At 46.1% G+C, this 14,734-nt stretch overlaps 2 protein-coding genes across 2 annotated transcripts in view; one reads left to right on the top strand and one right to left on the bottom strand.

Moving 5' to 3' along the window:
• LOC119095986 (keratin-associated protein 19-2) overlaps positions 1 to 607 on the bottom strand; it is an 8,913-nt gene extending 8,306 nt beyond the window's left edge. Inside the window, exon 1 of the mRNA XM_037218853.1 lies at positions 560 to 607. Within this exon, the coding sequence (XP_037074748.1) occupies positions 560 to 577 (18 nt within the window). The 5' untranslated portion in view covers positions 578 to 607. The remainder of the gene's footprint in view (positions 1 to 559) is intronic.
• Positions 608 to 2,920: 2,313 nt separating this feature from the next.
• LOC119094937 (glycine-rich protein-like) lies at positions 2,921 to 3,657 on the top strand. Its single transcript, XM_037217848.1, has 2 exons — positions 2,921 to 2,938; positions 3,157 to 3,657. Exons 1-2 carry the CDS (start codon positions 2,921 to 2,923, stop codon positions 3,655 to 3,657), a joined length of 519 nt encoding a protein of 172 aa, XP_037073743.1.
• The last annotated feature ends 11,077 nt before the right edge of the window (positions 3,658 to 14,734 follow it).

The raw sequence follows: 14,734 nt of genomic DNA, 5'->3' as shown, positions 1-14,734 counted from the left end.
GGAGCCGTGGCCATGGCCGTTAGCTGCTGTAGCCCAGAGAAACGGCGGTAGCGGCTGGCCGTAGCTGCCGTGGTCCGTGGCCGGCGTATCCGGAGCTGTAGGGAGCCGGTCCGTAGCCGCTGGAGCCGTGGCCATGGCCGTAGCTGCCGTAGTTCAGAGAACGGCGGTTAGCGCTGGCCATGGTGCCCATAGCCTGCGGCGCTTCCGCGACCGTTAGCCGCTGTTGCAGCGTGTCCACCGTAGTTGCCACCATGTCCACCATATCCGTTGTATCCGTGGCTCGCAGAGACAACAGCCACCAGGGCAGCCAGGAGCAGCAGCTGAAAAATATTATGAATATTCAGAATACAAATGGGCTGTGCTAAAACGCTGATAACTATACAGCATGTTTAATTCCTCATGCATTGCACATGCATTGCAATTGTCATGCACTGAACTAATTGCACGTTGAATGCTCCTTCATATTGACGAGCTGAAGACAGCAGATCGGAGGCGTCCTGACGCTACTCCACAGCGTTCCTCCCTACAGCAAACATTCACAACAGTCATGATTGCTTACCGCAAGCTTGGCGTTCATCTCTGCGGTTTGCTGGACCTCCGACTGCTGGGAGAGAAGAGCAGTGAGTGTGCATGCAGACTGGACCCTGCCACTTTTATACTGCACGAAAGCAAAGGTATGACCTTGTTCCCGGCAGGGAACGTAGCATTAACACCAGCTGTGGGGTGTGGCTCATGGGCCACGGAAATGTTTGAGGAACTACTTCATGATATGAGTATGAATTTCCCTTTCGTGCCGCGGTATCGAAAAACACTTAACGGATTGAATTATTTGTGGCTATGGATTTTGGACTTCTGCAAGTTAACATCAATGAAAAGTAGCGAACGTAAATTGATTGACCTGTGGCAGTTTCAGTTAGTTTGTCCAGGTTGTCACTCCTTCGTTATAAAGATTTCTCCACTGCTCAATTTCTTTTACTTTTTAGACATGAACAAGCTGTTACAACTTCCGCCCATTTATGCCAAGCAACGCCACGCATGACGTCACGCCTCTTGATGGAGCGCCAACGCCTGTAATTATGTAAGTTTGCTTTGCTAGCACATCTTGGAACGACACGTTTATGGAACGCAAGGTTTCAATTTACCTGCATTGTTTTTAAAGGCTAAAGTTGAGCAGCCAAATGTGTATTTTCATTAATTTAGATTGGATGACTTATAAGTAAATTTGCCCTACAAGACTTTCGTAAAAGATGGTTCGTCTAATAACATATCAAAAGCATCACCGTGGAAAATTGACTGGACAATCGACTACCAACATAGGTTCAGCTATTGCGCATTCTGGATCGCCAGGAGCTCAACCGGTGTGCTTTTCTCGCCGCGATTTGACGTCACTGACGGCTATGGCGCTTGTGGAGAACTGAGCGGACGTGGCAGAAAATTTGAAAATGGTCTCACGAAGACCTCTGCTCGGCGCTCTTAAAGATAAAAACGTTTCTTTCTCTGTAATGTATTTTATTTCACATCATACTGATATGCTGTAAGCCTGATGTGCCTGGACCTCGGGTCGGGCTCGCGCCAGGATGTACTATGACGTTATTTCCGGGAAGCTCATTGATGACTTTCACTTCACTGTGAGACAAACAGGGCTCCACGCATTCAAAGCCTTTAGCAGATAGCTGACCGGAAGTAAGCCAACACAGACAGTAGTAAACACCACAAAGGCGTGTCAGGTATATCAATTAGGGCGTGTCCTGCAAGGGCGTGTTCAGCAGTGTCTAGGATACAGCACAACACACTAGTTGAGCTCACGGCGCAACTAGGCATAAGTATAGCATTAAAACATGCCAGCTTGACAGCTAGCTATGCTATTCGTGAGCACAATACTTATGTTTTGGCCCGAAACATCTTAATCAGCAGGGGCTTCCAAACCAGGTTCACACGAGGTTGTCCAAAGAGGTAATGAATGGCGCGGATCCTGATAATGGATTTAACACACAATCAAACATGGACAGCTAGTTTTTAACAAATCAGTGGTTGTCAAGACACCAAACACTGTCACCAGCTGCAGGCTACTCCACGGCAGCGTCACTGCTGCTTCCGATCGGCGCGTACGAATCGGAGCTCCTCGTGCTGCCCGGAAGAGAAGATCCGGATCCTCCGTTGTTTGCCGGCGTGTAATTTTCGGATACTCCTCTGGATGCCGGTATGTACGATCCGGGTCCGCCGTTGTTGCCCGGTAGGTACGATCCGGATCCGCTGTTACCATTCGGGAAGGGCCAAACAGAGTTCGGGTTTGGTCGGCCCGGAATGAACTGGCCGTCGGAATAGTCCGGGTAGAACGGCAGGTCCCGGTAGATGGCGTTCAGGCGAACCGAGCTCATCAGGCGCTGGAGTGCGAAGTAGTCGGAAGATTGCGTCGGTGGCGTTGACCTTTTGTATCTGTGAACGAGGAGGCGATGGGTGACTGGGTATGTTTTTTGGAGAAGTGTGGGCGGGGAGAAAGAAGAAAGAAAGGCAAAGGGAGAAAAACAGCGGATAGGGACTTAGCGGCAGATAGGAGACATCGTTAGAGTGTAGGATGTGATGAGAGAGAGCAAGAGAACGAGAGAGGGAGAGTGAGAGAGTGAGAGGGAGAGAGTGAGAGAGGGAGAGTGAGCAAGAGAACGAGAGTGAGAGAGTGAGAAAGAGAGTGAGAGAGTGAGAGCGAGAGTGTGTACATATCAGCAGAGTGCAAGCCACACCCTGTTTCTGGGACCAATGCTGCGGTCTCTGCGAACTCCCTCTCTCTCTCTTCCCCTCTTGCGGTCTCTGAGGGCATGGCCACAAGTTTTCATTCGTACCGTATAAATGCGTCCGGTCCCCAGTGGCATGCACACCTACTTCTCCACTCTCCCAGCACTCGGAGGCTCGACAAACCGCAGAGATGAACGCCAAGCTTGCGGTAAGCGACTATGGCTGCTGTGTATGTTTGCTGTAGCGGGCAACGCTGCGGAGTAACGGCAGGATGCTTTCGATCAGCTGTTTTACCGTTGTTGACCTAACGAGCAGTCAACATGCAAAGCACCCAGTCCTTTACGATGTCCCCGTCATTAATTCAATGTGTCTGTTATTGTTTTAGTAGAACCTACTGTTATTCCGTACTTCCATCATGTTTTTCAGCTGCTGCTCCTGGCTGCCCTGGTGGCTGTCGTCTCTGCGAGCCACGGATACAATGGATATGGTGGCTACTACGGCAGAAACACCGGATACAGCGGCCACGGCCACGGACACGCCGTAAGCTATGGGCACGATGGCCAGCGTTACCGCCGTTCTCTGGGCTACAGCAACTACGGCCATGGCCACGGCTCCAGCGGCTACGGATCGGCTCCCTACAGCTCTGGATACGCCGGCCACGGCCACGGTAGCTACGGCCAGCGCTACCGCCGTTCTCTGGGCTACAGCAGCTACGGCCATGGCCACGGCTCCAGCGGCTACGGACCGGCTCCCTACAGTTCCGGACACGCCGGCCACGGCCACGGTAGCTACGGCCAGCGCTATCGCCGTTCTCTGGATTACCCTGGCAACGCCGCCAGTGGTTACGCATATGCTCCCCGTAGCTACGGATACGCTGGTCACGGACATGCCAGCGGCGGATACGGATATCCGTCGTCCCAGCATTAAATGGTCTGTTGGTCTGGGTTTGGCATGCTTCGGTGTTCCTCGCTGAATATATTTCTGCTGGAAGCACACAGTTTGTGCTGGATGTCGGACCCGCCTTCAAGTTTGGAGGAGCATCAAATTCGACTACGAAAGACAAAGTCACGCCTATTCACTGATTATCCTCAATATTTCACGCAAGGCTGACGAGATGCACAGTCCGCTACAATTCTAGAAGCGTAAGAACTGGCTGAGTTGCAGAAGCGTAGTTTTGCAATAGGAAGAAGACGGGGGGGGGGGGGGGGGGGGTTGATCAGGGACGATAAGGACAAAACATACCTTAAAAAGTTTCAACGCACTGGGACATGAAATGATTCGGTCCTCTTTGATCTCAAACAAGGGGAGGGGGGGGGGCACGTGAGCTGGAACAATTAACTAAACATGAAACTGCCCACCTTAGTGGGTCTCAGTCGGGACGCCCGGATCCAGTTCAGTGTTATCAAGAGAAATCCTTGATCGCAGTTGTACAATCCAGGCATACATGTGGCGCAAAAATATCGAATCTTCGGTACCGGTCTGTGGCAATGAAACGCGGCGTAGAGAACTTTAGATACTTATTTTCTGACTGGAGGCGCTGTATATAATACTGAGTTCTTGTTTTGGCAAGCTGTGTGAAGGCGTGTTTCTTTAGCACGGCATCCAAGTTTCATAGCCCAAATGTAAATGTTCCGAGGAGCTACACGCCAAAAACCATTGAAGAATTGTCATTCTGTGTCTATCGCCGCAGCGCGTCGGCGCCAGCCGGCTGTCGGGGTTTCAGACGACACAGCACGTCGGGCGCGCTTCTGCGCCGCCATACCTTTAGGTACAGGTCCCCGCTTCAGAGGCCGTTCAAACGTTGCATTGGCATGCCGGGATATGTGCAGGCCTACCAGATTAAAGCAAAGGGGAAAATCTGTCGCTTCTCTATTCATGTTCAAGGAAAGATGCGGTAGCCGTTTTTGGCGACGGGTCTCTCTCTCTCTCTCTCTCTCTCTCTCTCTCTCTCTCTCTCTCTCTCTCTCTCTCTCTCTCTCCTCTCTCTCTCTCTCTCTCTATCTCCTTTCAAATCAGGTACTGCGCTGGCTGTCTCCTATCTCCCAGTAGGTTTTTATTCGTTGTTTTCTTCCTTCACCTGTCTTTCTCCTTTTTTCCCTCCCACACCTTTCCAACTAACATACCCAGCGACCCACCGCCTTCCTGTTTATGGATACAAAAGGTCAACGCAACCGAAGCAATCTTCCTACCACTTTGCACTCCAGCGCCTGATAAACTCTGTTCGCCTGAACGCCATTTACCGAATCTGCCTTTCTCGCTGGACTATCCCGGCGGCCAGTTCATTCCGAGCCGACCAAATCCGAACTCCGTTTGGCCCTTCCCGAACGGCAACAGCGGATCTGGGTCGTATCTACCGGGCAACAACGGCGGATCCGGATCTTGCATAACGGCAATCAACGGAGGATCCGAATATTATACGCCGGCAAACAATGGAGGATCCGGTTTTTACCTTCCGGTCAGCGGGGGGTGGGGGGTCCGAATCATACGCGCCGATCGGAGGCAGCCTTGACACTTAAGTGGAGCAGCCTTTAGATGGTGACATCTCCGTATTGTCTTGGGAACCACTTTTTAAAAAACTTTCAGTCTGTATTTGATGATATTAAAAGAAGCATCAGGGTGTGCGCAATTTATTCCATCTTTCAAGAACCTCGTGTGAACCTGGTTTGCAAGCCGCTGCTGATTAAGGTGTTTCAGCCCAAACATAAGTGCTTTGCCTACAAACAGCATAACTACCCGTCAGGATGGCAAGTTTTAATGCGATACATCTGCCCAGTTTACAGCTTGAGCTCAACAAGTATGTTTTAACCCAGGACCCTGAACTGCGCGCAATTGAAAGACACGCCCTGATTGCTTTACTGGACACGCTCTCTTGGTTCTTAACAATGTCTGTGTTTGCTCACTTCCGGTCGCCTATCCGCCCGACACTTTTGAATGTGTGTGAAACCTGTTCGTCTCACAGTGAGGCGACAGTTATCAACGGGATTCCCGAAAATGACGTCATAGTACATCCTGGCGTCATGCCAGTCCGAGATTCAGCCCATCACGTGTATGCCATATTATTGTGGTGTGAAATAAAACCCGTCATGAAGATTACACCGCCTTTTTAAGGGCACCGAACCCAAGTCCTCGCGAGAACATTTCCAAATCTCCTGTCATGTGCCCTAGGTTCGCCACAAGCGCCGTGTTTGCCACTGGCGTCTGGTCGTGACGGCAAAAGGCGACCCAGGTGAACCCACGGCTAACCAGAATGTACAATAGCTGAACCTACTGCTGGTAGTCGATTGTCCGGTCAATTCTCCACGATGATACGTCCAATATTGTAGGAGACCAGCCACTTTACAAAATTTTTGTTGTTTAACGCCGAAAAGGTGAATTAATGTCGCCGCAATTGGGAAAGAGATCAGGTTGTGGGCGTAGATCGGGTCAGTTCATCAGCTCAGTCCTCCTCGATCAAGGTTAGGAAATGACACCCCTGGTTAATCAAGTTAAGCATTTGGAAATTACCTAGGTAAGTTGAAACTTTGTGTTCCACAAGCGCGTCGTTCTAAGATGCGTTACTGCTGGGCAGGGTGCATTCTAGTAGGGCGAAGTTTCGTCGTACAGTCATTACCATAATAATCAATAGTGCAATAAAAAATACAATGATGTAGCCGTGTCCGCTCTGTAAAATAGACGTGGCGACCTACCTCGCGATCTTTTTTTGCATAGACAAGGAGTTACTATCAGTTCGTTGATATCCGAAAGGCAAGAAGAATATAGCTGTAAAGACGAGTGTCAGAACAAAAAAGTGGAAACTTGATCTATTTAGTTGAAATCACTACAGCTGAATTACCATACGGTCGCTGATTTGTGGGAGCTGTGGTGAGCTGTGGGACAAAGTGCAAGCACCGCTGACCATCTTGCCTATCTGGTTCACACTTGGAGTACGACCCAGCGCTGCACTGCCGAGGACGTCTGCGGCTGGAGCTGGAGCTTCGGCAATATGTGGAGCCCAGCTGCAACGGTACTTCTGCTATCGTGCGATCTCTGCCAACACGCGTTCTGGGTTTCCTGTCTGTGAGCAGTTGCTGTTTGGGCCGATGCATCGAATACACGGGCTCGGCAAAGAGCAAGATGTGCAACGGGTCACCCTACAGCCCCCCCCCCCCTCTCCTCTACGTTCGTGGTACAGGTTGCAGAACTTGCAGTATGTATTAAGTTGTACATCAGACAATATATTTTGAGTCATTTGGTGTGCATAGTTTTGTTTGCATCACGTGAGTTGTCTTAGAGAAGTGAAAGTCTAAAGCAACACTGGCCAACATATTCGTACAACGAGTTCATACTCAACAGCACATAACGTTTCCGCCAAATGGCTATCAATCGGGCAATGCGTGATCCGCATAGTAGACCTTAGACAGGGACATTCTCGTACGATGGCGTAAGGAGCGCTCGGTAGCGTCATTTCTATACGCAAAGGTATTTTGTGTCGCTTGCCGCCCACGACTTGATGTTACCTGCGGCGGCGGACGCCGCCCAGCATCAGGTGACTGCAACGCCGGGCAATGGCTTACGGTGATATTTCGATCGATCCGCGCCTCACGAATTTAAGTTTTTGGAAAGAACTTTTGCTATGCCGTGTACTGGTGGGCTCTTGCGCCAAAGAATGTATTTGTCTTATTTGGTTTTGCCACTGACGACACACCTTATTCGGCAGTGTCCAGTGTAAAGCAAAACATACGTGTTGAGCTCAAGGCGTAAAGTAGGCCTAGGTATAACATAAGAACTTGCCAACCTGACGGCTAGCTATCCTTTTTTGAGTACAATACTCATGTTTGTCCCGAAACACCTTAATCAGCAGCAGTTTCTAAACCAGGTTCAAATGAGGTTGTCAAAAAGGGCAATCAATTGCGCGGAACCTGATGCTTGCTTTATCACCATCAAACATGGACAGCTATTTTTTACCGAATCGGTGGTTCCTAAGACAACAAACAAATGTCACCTGCTGCAGGCTACTCCCCGGAAATGTCGCTGCTGCTTCTGATCGGCGCGTACGATTCGGAACCCCTCCTGCTACCCGGAAGGTAAGATCCGGATCCTCCATTGTTTGCCGGTGAGTAATGTTTGGATTCTCCTTTGCAGGTATGTAAGAACCGGATCCGCCATTATTACCTGGTATGTGCGATGCGGATTCGCTGTTACCGTTCGGGAAGGGCCAGACGGAATTCGTCGGCCAGGAATGAACTGGCCGCGGGAACAGTGCGGGTCAGTGTTCCAAAATTAACTGTTGGTAGGGTGTGCGGATATAAAAAACGTCAAGGAGATGTCGAAATCTGACGTCAAAATGAGCGTTTCATAAAACTATCAGCATTACAGTTGAAACGCTTCTGCAAATGACACAACGTGACGTCCATATGCATGTATATATATATATATATATATATAGAGATATATTATATTATACTATCTCTCTCTCTCTCCTCCTCTCTCTCTCTCTCTCTCTCTCTCTCTCTCTCTCTCTCTCTCTCTCTCTCTCTCTCTCTCTTTCTCTCTATCTATCTATCTATCTATCTATCTATCTATCTATATCTATATATCTATATATATATCTATATCTATATATCTATATATCCATATATATATATATATATATATATATATATATATATATATATATACATATGTCCGGTATTCGATATGCACCAAAAGCGTCCTTCCTGAAATGCATTTGTCACTAATCCTGAATGCTTTTCCTTTCCAGACCGCGACCAAAACACCGGCACGATGTTAAACATCGCATCAGATTCTTCCAATGAAAGAGACTGGCGGAATGCAGCTGACTATCTTTGAAAAAAACATTTATGACACTCAATTTACCCACATGATGTTTTGAAACCGTTGCACGGTGTTTCTGCTAAATGATTGCATCCCTCTTTATATTCGTCAATGTCCCTGATTACTTGAGTACAGGCGAAAAATGGGCAAGTAGCTGACTAATGCCACCATTCATTTATGAGGCACCAAGTGTCCAACAAAACAGCACGTTTCAATTGGAGAGCACTGAATAATCGGCACGTTGCCAATATGACGTCCTTTGTTCGAAGATAAGAGCCTGACTTGAATTTGACAGGTTCTAAATAATCGATATTGTCTCAATACGTCTCTTCTTCGAACGAAGATTTAGATGCATGTTCATGTCCTATCTAACTCCGGAACTAGATGATAAACACATCACTCTCTGGTTATGTATGTAGGTCCCAGCCAGGAATATCTTAAGATTTCAGTTCTGCTCTGTAAAGAGCATTTATCAACAGCTTCACGTGGCTGTTAGAGTTACAGTTAGTGACCAAGGTAATACGTCATTTTCGCTGAGCTTTCAAGGGAAACCTTTGCTCGCCCCAGTTCGGCCGCGGCGCGTGCCGGACAATGACAAATGAAGAGGTGCACGTCGGAGAAAAATGATCAAGGGCATCTGAAGACGAAGGGAAGAAAGGGGTGGTACATTACCGTCGGGTGATCAAGCTGATGATGACGAGACCGGGAGTAAGGATAAGGAGCGTGCACTGGTAGCTCCGGAACAAGCTTGGCAGGGTGAAGAGCACTAGTTGAATTCAGGAGACATTGGAGATCTGCAGAGACATGCTTGGTGACCTGCATGGCATGCCATTAATTTCAGAGAAGATTGCTTCATGCATATTTTAGACTGAACTATAACAAAGAATGGGGCAGGCCCAGGCACATAAAGGCAAAGCATACCATGGCCAAGTAAATGCGGACAATAATACAGAAGTATTTTAGTACTCAGGTAATTGGAACCATTCTAAAGATATCAACCACAATACAGAGTATGCAATACTTCAGAAAATGGCAATGCTTCATTCAGCATGGCCTCACTGAAATCTCAACACTCCGCATGCCCAAAAATCATTCATTTCACCTGATATAATACGTGCGTCAAAGCACCAATTGGGAGCTGAAATACCAATGCCAACTTTAATCATTCTCAAGGTTTGCCGCATAAATTTCAGTACACCAAGCTAGGTTTGTTCCATTTAAATGCAGTTAGTCCTTAATATGAATTTATAGGTTGTTACGCACAGCATTGTGAGATTCACTTCAAAGTGCAGCGAGATATTGCAGTTTTGGTGTATGTTGAGGCTCACATCCAGCAAATAATCCAACCAGAAATGCATATATATATATATATATATATATATATATATATATCCTTGGAGATAGCGGACAAGTCAATTAAAAAAATTACAATATGACACCATGCACCAAATCATTCAGATCAGATGGCAATAGCTAGAGTTTCCACGTACCTATGGCGCACTGCACTGAATAACAAAAACTTTTCAAAAACAAAAAGGATCACAAACAAATCTTCAAGTGCCAACAGCTTAAAGTGCATTTGGGTTTGGGATCACAGCCTGTACAATGTACAATGACCATACAAAAATACATATCTTCATCCCACATATGTACAATACAGATCCATCAGTCACTGATATGGAAAATGCACCGTCATTCACACCCTGTAATACCAATGTGTATAGTCCTTACTTCATACTTCATCACCTTGAAGGTAGCCTTTGCTACCATGATACGATGTTTGTTCCCAATGAATGTTCCACAATGTTTTTCCACTCAACTAAGTTAAGCACCAGTTTAATCCATTCAACAATAACTTAATACACTTGATATTTCCAATACAAATACAAGAAAACAGGCCATTCACTCTACCCTAAACTTGTCACACAGAAAAGAGTCCACAGAAACAGGTCACACAGAAAGGCTATAGCTGGAACCATAACATAAGCTGTTAGCAAAAATGACCTGGATAGAGCGGGGAAATATTGCCTCATCACATGCCAACACAACAAAGGTACTATTCATAGTATTCCATTATCATAGCCAACTACACATTGATGTACCTATGAGAGTGCCTATGAGAGTGCATTACCTATGAGAGTGCTTCAATGATGTCATGAGCAATATCACACCCCAGGTGACCTTGAAACAAATATATGAAATGAAATAAATGAATGCTAGCTAAAATGACACTTTGGAATACTGAAGTTCACCTACATGGTCAAATGCTTATATCGCTCCATGGTAAGCACCACTATTTTTATGTGAAATGCCTGCAGTAAAAATAAACAGCTCTTCTACAACACCATATTTTCACCGAATTGCTGAGCATAGCATGCTGAGCTCGTAACTGTCTGCACCCTGAATAAGAACATTTTGGATGATCCCAAAATTGTGTTACAACAGCATGAACAAACTTTTGTAATTACCTTTGTGTCCTTCATCTGATATGTTGCTCACATCAAAACATATGCCGCCTTTACGAAAACGTTGTCGCACATTGAACACGCAAACTTCTGAAATGTGTTTAGGGAGGGTTGCAAAGGGAGAAACGGCAACATATACCACCAAGATATATTTACAAATGGGCTTCGCTTTAACCCATGTTCTTCTAAATGTTTGAGGGGCATGGCTGGAGCACCAATTAGCCAATGGTTAGTTTTTAACCAAACAATATTTTATTGAACAGCCAACAACAATGGGTAATGCGCCCCTAAAACCAAATACCAATAGGCTGGGGGAAACCCCGCTTCTGCATAGCAAGCTACACAACTACTGCCAGATTGAGCCCAGGTGAAAAATGGCCTCCAAATACATGGCTCACAGCCTGATCTTTATTCAGTACTCATCCCATCTAAACTTATAAGTGTGCATGGTGCACCATGGTCTCTGGGATTGGTGGCCCGATCTGATCATGGGCATTCTCTAAGTGAATTATTCACCTACATGACGCCCATTTCCCAGCACGAGCCTTAAAATGAATGCTCCACACTTGTATGACGTTTTGAACTGAAATAGCCATCTTCACGACAATTTGATGCAGTTCACGGATATGCCCTTTTTAAGGCGCAAAACGCTCTGGTTCCTGAGTTACACGCCCGCAAAGTACGAAAAGGCTTATTTACAGCCAACTTCAAAATCACCTTCTGATGAAGAACGCCACAAAAACGTCATGAAATCCCCTTGATATTACAGGCTGTTTTTCTTTGTCTTCAGAACAGCATGGCCGCTGATACATTCGCAAAGGCGATGATGCTGCACATGTGGTACAGTGCGCGGAAGGTGATTGGCTGTCAGTAAGATTTTACTGCTGAATACAATTACGGGGTTGTGCGAGACTGGTCGTGAGCGGGTCATTTTTCCTTATTTCTGGGCCGCAAGTCAATGTTTTAAAAAAGAACGCCACTGTCTGGAAAAAAGTACAGCACCCAAAAAATGGGCACTCTCCCAAAGTTACATAAAAGAAAACGCGGCGGCAAATCTGCCTTTTTTCTGCTGGCGTTTTTTCCTTCTTTTGCTAACGTATCTCTTACAGACAGCTCGGTTGGCGCCTTGTGTACCGGAGCACATAACCTAGCACGGGTTATAGGTTAGCAAGGCATTATGAAATTAGGAAAACAGCAATTTTAGATATATACTCATCTGAGTGTTTCAGACACATGGTAAGACAAATTTAGATATTGGAAAAAAATTGTGCTTTACAAGGAGAACCTCTTGAGCCGCATTACCATGAACCCCAGCTGGGACTTTGTTTCGAAGGGAGGTCACGGTAAAGTCTGGTGTTGTGACTTAAGATCTGTGCAGAAATTGTGAGAAAACCTGCAATTTGATAGTCCCGCGAGCTGTGCAAATGTGAGATCACACTTATTTGACAAAGGAGTGTGAATCGGGGGCTCGAAATGTGTGTGACCGCTGGTGGGGTGTGCCAGTGGCTTGTATTGGTATTGATGTGCTGGGCAGTGTGCGTGCGAGGTTGGTTTTTCTGAGAGAGAACATTGTTTTGGTATTCTTCCGTCTACCGACTCCCAATAAAATGTGATATATTGGTGCTTGATATATTAATGCCTATTGATGTCGATGCCTGCCTCTACCTTTGTTGTTTTTTAACATGACAAAGGAATGCTGGCAAACTAGCACTTAATTGCAGGGGCATTTAAAGGCAAGTACTGGCACTGGTGCTTCATTATGATCTTGCTAACTTTGTGAACCTTTTAAGGTATTACAGCATATAGTTAATCCATTCCATGTCATTTTGTCAGCAATTCATTTTGGCAGTAGCGGCTGGTGTGTGCAGCTCATTGCTCAGCATAGGCTCACATTATTTGGCTTTGCGAAATTCTCTTTCCCAAAAATTCTGAAAATATAGCTTTATTGTTACTTATGCACATTGCACTGTCTTCACAAATCTTGTATGCAGGCGAGCATTGCTCCTCAGTAATCAATGTCATAGTCACTGCAACTTGCGTGGGATGCTGGACGCTGAGAAAGGTGGAAAGGCATTGATGGTGTCATGGACAGCACTTAATAATATGGCTATCATGGGCCTGGTGTGCACTGGCAGTTTCATCACTTCCTTGCATTTTACCCATCCAACCATAACTACATGCACTTGTCATGTCTCCACCCTTGTGCAAGTTTAGCATGTTTGCAGTGTCATTTCATCACATGTAAAGTTTTGCTGTTATTTTTTTAGTACAGCAGCCTGATGGCTGCAGCATGTTGCATGACCATGAAAGTGAACGATGTGTTTACATCTCTATCACCTGCGTTTTCTGCATTTCCGAAATAGGCTGAGCAAATGATGCTACTTATTGTTTGTCTGCTTTGCTAAAAGTGATTTGTATATTGAATCATGTGTTTTTGGTCAGTCGTATGTGAGATAGGAAGTAAATACAAGAGTGCATCCCCTGCCGATCTTTTCATGGTGGAATTTTTATGAAAGCGGCATGGATTGCAGTCGAAAAACCATGATGCTGTTCATTATGTCATGCCACAGAACAGCACCGAGATAGTTCCAAAATGGAACTATTGACCAGTGCTATTACACAACGTACCACATTGGTTGAGTACTCTTTGTCAAGCCTATGAGATAGCAGCTTATAATTTACGAGTGACTGGTAAAAATTTATTTAACAATGCCAAAGCACTGTTTACGGCAAGAATGTCGTTGCACCACAATGATTATATCAGGGCTAACTATTAATTGCATGAAAAACCTAAGCGAAAAAATTATTGGTAGCCTAACCTTACCATCTTAACCATAGCAATAGCAATGCTTTGACAATCAATGCATGTCAACGTTGCAAATTTGCTTTTTTCGCATGACACCATATTTCCAGTTACAAACAATAAAGACCATGTTATAAATTTATTAATTTTGACACACCTCATTTCCATCTACAAACAATGACAGTGACTATTGTACACATCACACGATATCATTGTCAGGACTACAGTACTGCGTGCAACGATGGTTCGACGTAAAAGTTTTGGCAAAATCAACAGCAAAGCAACAACAGCAGCAGCACAGCATGTCGCTACGTTGCGCATGTCAGCCCGAAAGCTTTTCTTACGGCGAGCACCATGACAAAAATCCACAAAAAACCCACCCACCAATCTGCCCCCCCCCCCCCCCCCCGATACAGCCACCGCGACGAGAATAACCGGTTGGCGTCAGCTATCGTGTGTTTCGAGGTATTCTTAAGGTCTGGCTGCCAGATGCTGCCAGGTTTTGCTGTCGTTACAAACCCATTTCATGACGCCATCAAACAATGACGCAATGGGGCCCATTTTTATAAACTTTGAAACTTGGCTACTTAACGTCGTTTTCGAACTTTGAAAGCTAACCAATAGTTACAAGGAAGCATTTCCCATAATATCTGATGCCTAACTCAATATCTTCAAATGTGGAACATTCCCTTTAAGAAAAGTTGGCCAAGGGCAACATAGATGGGGCACATTTTGGCGACAGTTTCACCAGTGTACCCCATGCACACATTAAACACTGCAGCCCTCACCCATCTACTACTCCACACGAACGGGCCATCTGTTTAACAGCGCCGGCGCTTGTCCCGCTCGCTTCCAGCGCTGCTAAATGAAAATTTTGCCGCGGAATCGACATCCTCAATTCACGCCCTCTTGACATCCCGAC

The sequence above is a fragment of the Pollicipes pollicipes genome, unplaced genomic scaffold, assembly GCF_011947565.3.
Source record: "Pollicipes pollicipes isolate AB1234 unplaced genomic scaffold, Ppol_2.1 Scaffold_4219;HRSCAF=4965_pilon_pilon_pilon, whole genome shotgun sequence".
NCBI lineage: Eukaryota > Metazoa > Arthropoda > Thecostraca > Pollicipedomorpha > Pollicipedidae > Pollicipes > Pollicipes pollicipes.
The sequence above is the reverse complement of the archived record's forward strand: the minus strand, read 5'-3'. Positions and strand labels throughout refer to the sequence as shown.